The sequence below is a fragment of the Colletotrichum abscissum genome, assembly GCF_030869225.1.
Source record: "Colletotrichum abscissum strain IMI 504890 chromosome Unknown Scaffold_51.1, whole genome shotgun sequence".
Lineage (NCBI taxonomy): Eukaryota > Fungi > Ascomycota > Sordariomycetes > Glomerellales > Glomerellaceae > Colletotrichum > Colletotrichum abscissum.
Window position 1 is genome coordinate 325,153 of NW_026850443.1, and position 1,890 is coordinate 327,042.

Genomic DNA, 1,890 nt, shown 5'->3' on the forward strand with positions numbered 1-1,890 from the left:
TTACTCCGTCACTCGCTGGCCGCAGTATCGTGGCAACTTGCCCTTGGTCCAAAGAGCCGCCTCAGTAAACGCCAGATACATGCCCGTAATGAACCAGAAAGCCATGACGACGCCGAACCCGCCCACAAGCTTGGCATCTACTATTCTGCCCACCACAACGTCACGCGTAGCGTTGTTTATGAGCAGCCAGCTGTATACTGGTACAAGCTGGCTGGCTTGCATGGCGATGGACGAACGCTGATGGGTAATTTGGGCCTTTTCTCGCTCTCGCTCTTCAATGGTGTCAACCATCCTCCAGGCGACTTGATTGTTGATCTTCTCCCAAGTAGCCTCACACGCCATCGCTCGAGCCTGCGCGGCCATAGCCTCCCGACAGTCTCTGTCTTTGGAGAGGTACATGACCTTGTCGACAAAAGTGTCCAGGTCGTTGGGTGATACAAGGTATCCCGAGCGGCCATTGTCGATGATATCGCTTGGCCCGCCCTCATCGCGAGCGACCACCGGAACGCCGCTTGCCATGGACTCCAGGACGACCAAGCCAAAGGTTTCGGTGACGGAGCAGTGGAGGAAAATGTCGCCTGATGCGTACGCCGTCGCCAGGTCGTCCCCGGTCTTGAACCCGGCGAATATGACTTTGCCTTGGTCCCTCAGAGGGTCAAACATCTCGTGAACCTCTCTCTCGACTTCTGCATTACGGTTCCCGCCCACGACATAGAGCTTGAAATGGAGGCCCCTTGCATCGAGTTCCTTTATTGCCTTGGCGAGAAAGTCGAACCCCTTCTCACCCGCCACCCTGGATACACATATCAGGATGATCTCTCCATTCGGTGCGATCTGCTTCCTCAACGCCTCGTTTCGCATTTCTGGTCGGAACACCTCTGTTTTGACGCCTCGTCGTAGCACCTCAAGCTTGGAGCTCTGGACCCCCTGGGCCTCGAGATACTTGCGCACGAAGCGTGAGGGGTAGAAAATGGTTTTGATTGACTCGTGCTGGAACAGAAAGCTCTGGACCATGGAGAAAGCAAAGACAGCCATGGTGCTGAAGGGGTGAGGGAAGAGGATGGCGCAGTATCCGGCCAGGTCGGTCTGAAAGTTGCAGATCACCGGCACCCGTCTCTCTTTTGGCTGTTGTTGGAGCTGCAGCATCACCTGGAAGCCCAGTGATGCCGGCGAGGCGAGGTAGATCAGGTCGGGCGGGCTGTCCGACCCAAAGGTCCTCGCGAAGAGGGCAGATACTCGCACTGGATAAACGACAGAGAGCTCAGGGTTGAAGGGCAGCGGATATCCCTGAAGGCGCACTTCGACCTGACCGTCATCTTCTGTTGCCGGAGAGAAGATGTTGTGTTGGGTATGGTTGCGTGGCGCCACCACGGCGACGAGTGCGCCGTGGGATCGCAGGTGTTCGACAAGCATCAATGTCGTCCGGCTGACGCCATTGACGGGGCCGAAAGATTCTGTGCAGAGCAAAATGCGCTTGCCTCGTAATGAAGATGGGAATATAGAGTTGTCGTGAGCTGGGTACCGCGGCAAGGTGCCGTAGCTCTTGGGTAGAAGAGGTTCTGCCATTGCCGGTGGCTACAATGCCTAGGCCAGTTACCATGTTAGCTGGATTTACACTTCCATCACAGGGCCTGCATCTTACCGAAGAATCACTCGAAAGTCTCGCAGCGACGGTCAGTATGGCCTGCTAGCGATTATTGCGGAGCTGAAGAGCCGCAGGTCTTGCGTGCAGTGTAAGGAAAATGATGGCGTTCGCCGAGTATGAGGGGAATGCGCCGTAGGCGGCGCTTGGCCTTCTGATATCTCCTTCGCCCATGGCTGCGATGTTCGGACTGCAGAAGATGCGTACAGGTCAAGCGACCTAGATGTCTCACCGTGCTAGGCGTACTA

The 1,890-nt window shown here is 56.2% G+C and overlaps 1 protein-coding gene across 1 annotated transcript; it reads right to left on the reverse strand.

Moving 5' to 3' along the window:
- CABS01_14215 (glycosyl transferase group 1) lies at positions 1-1,566 on the reverse strand (the record flags this gene model as incomplete). The annotated part of the gene is made up of 1 exon (XM_060547555.1): positions 1-1,566. The coding sequence occupies one exon, from the start codon at positions 1,564-1,566 to the stop codon at positions 1-3; it is 1,566 nt and encodes a 521-aa protein (XP_060393672.1).
- Positions 1,567-1,890: the final 324 nt, after the last annotated feature.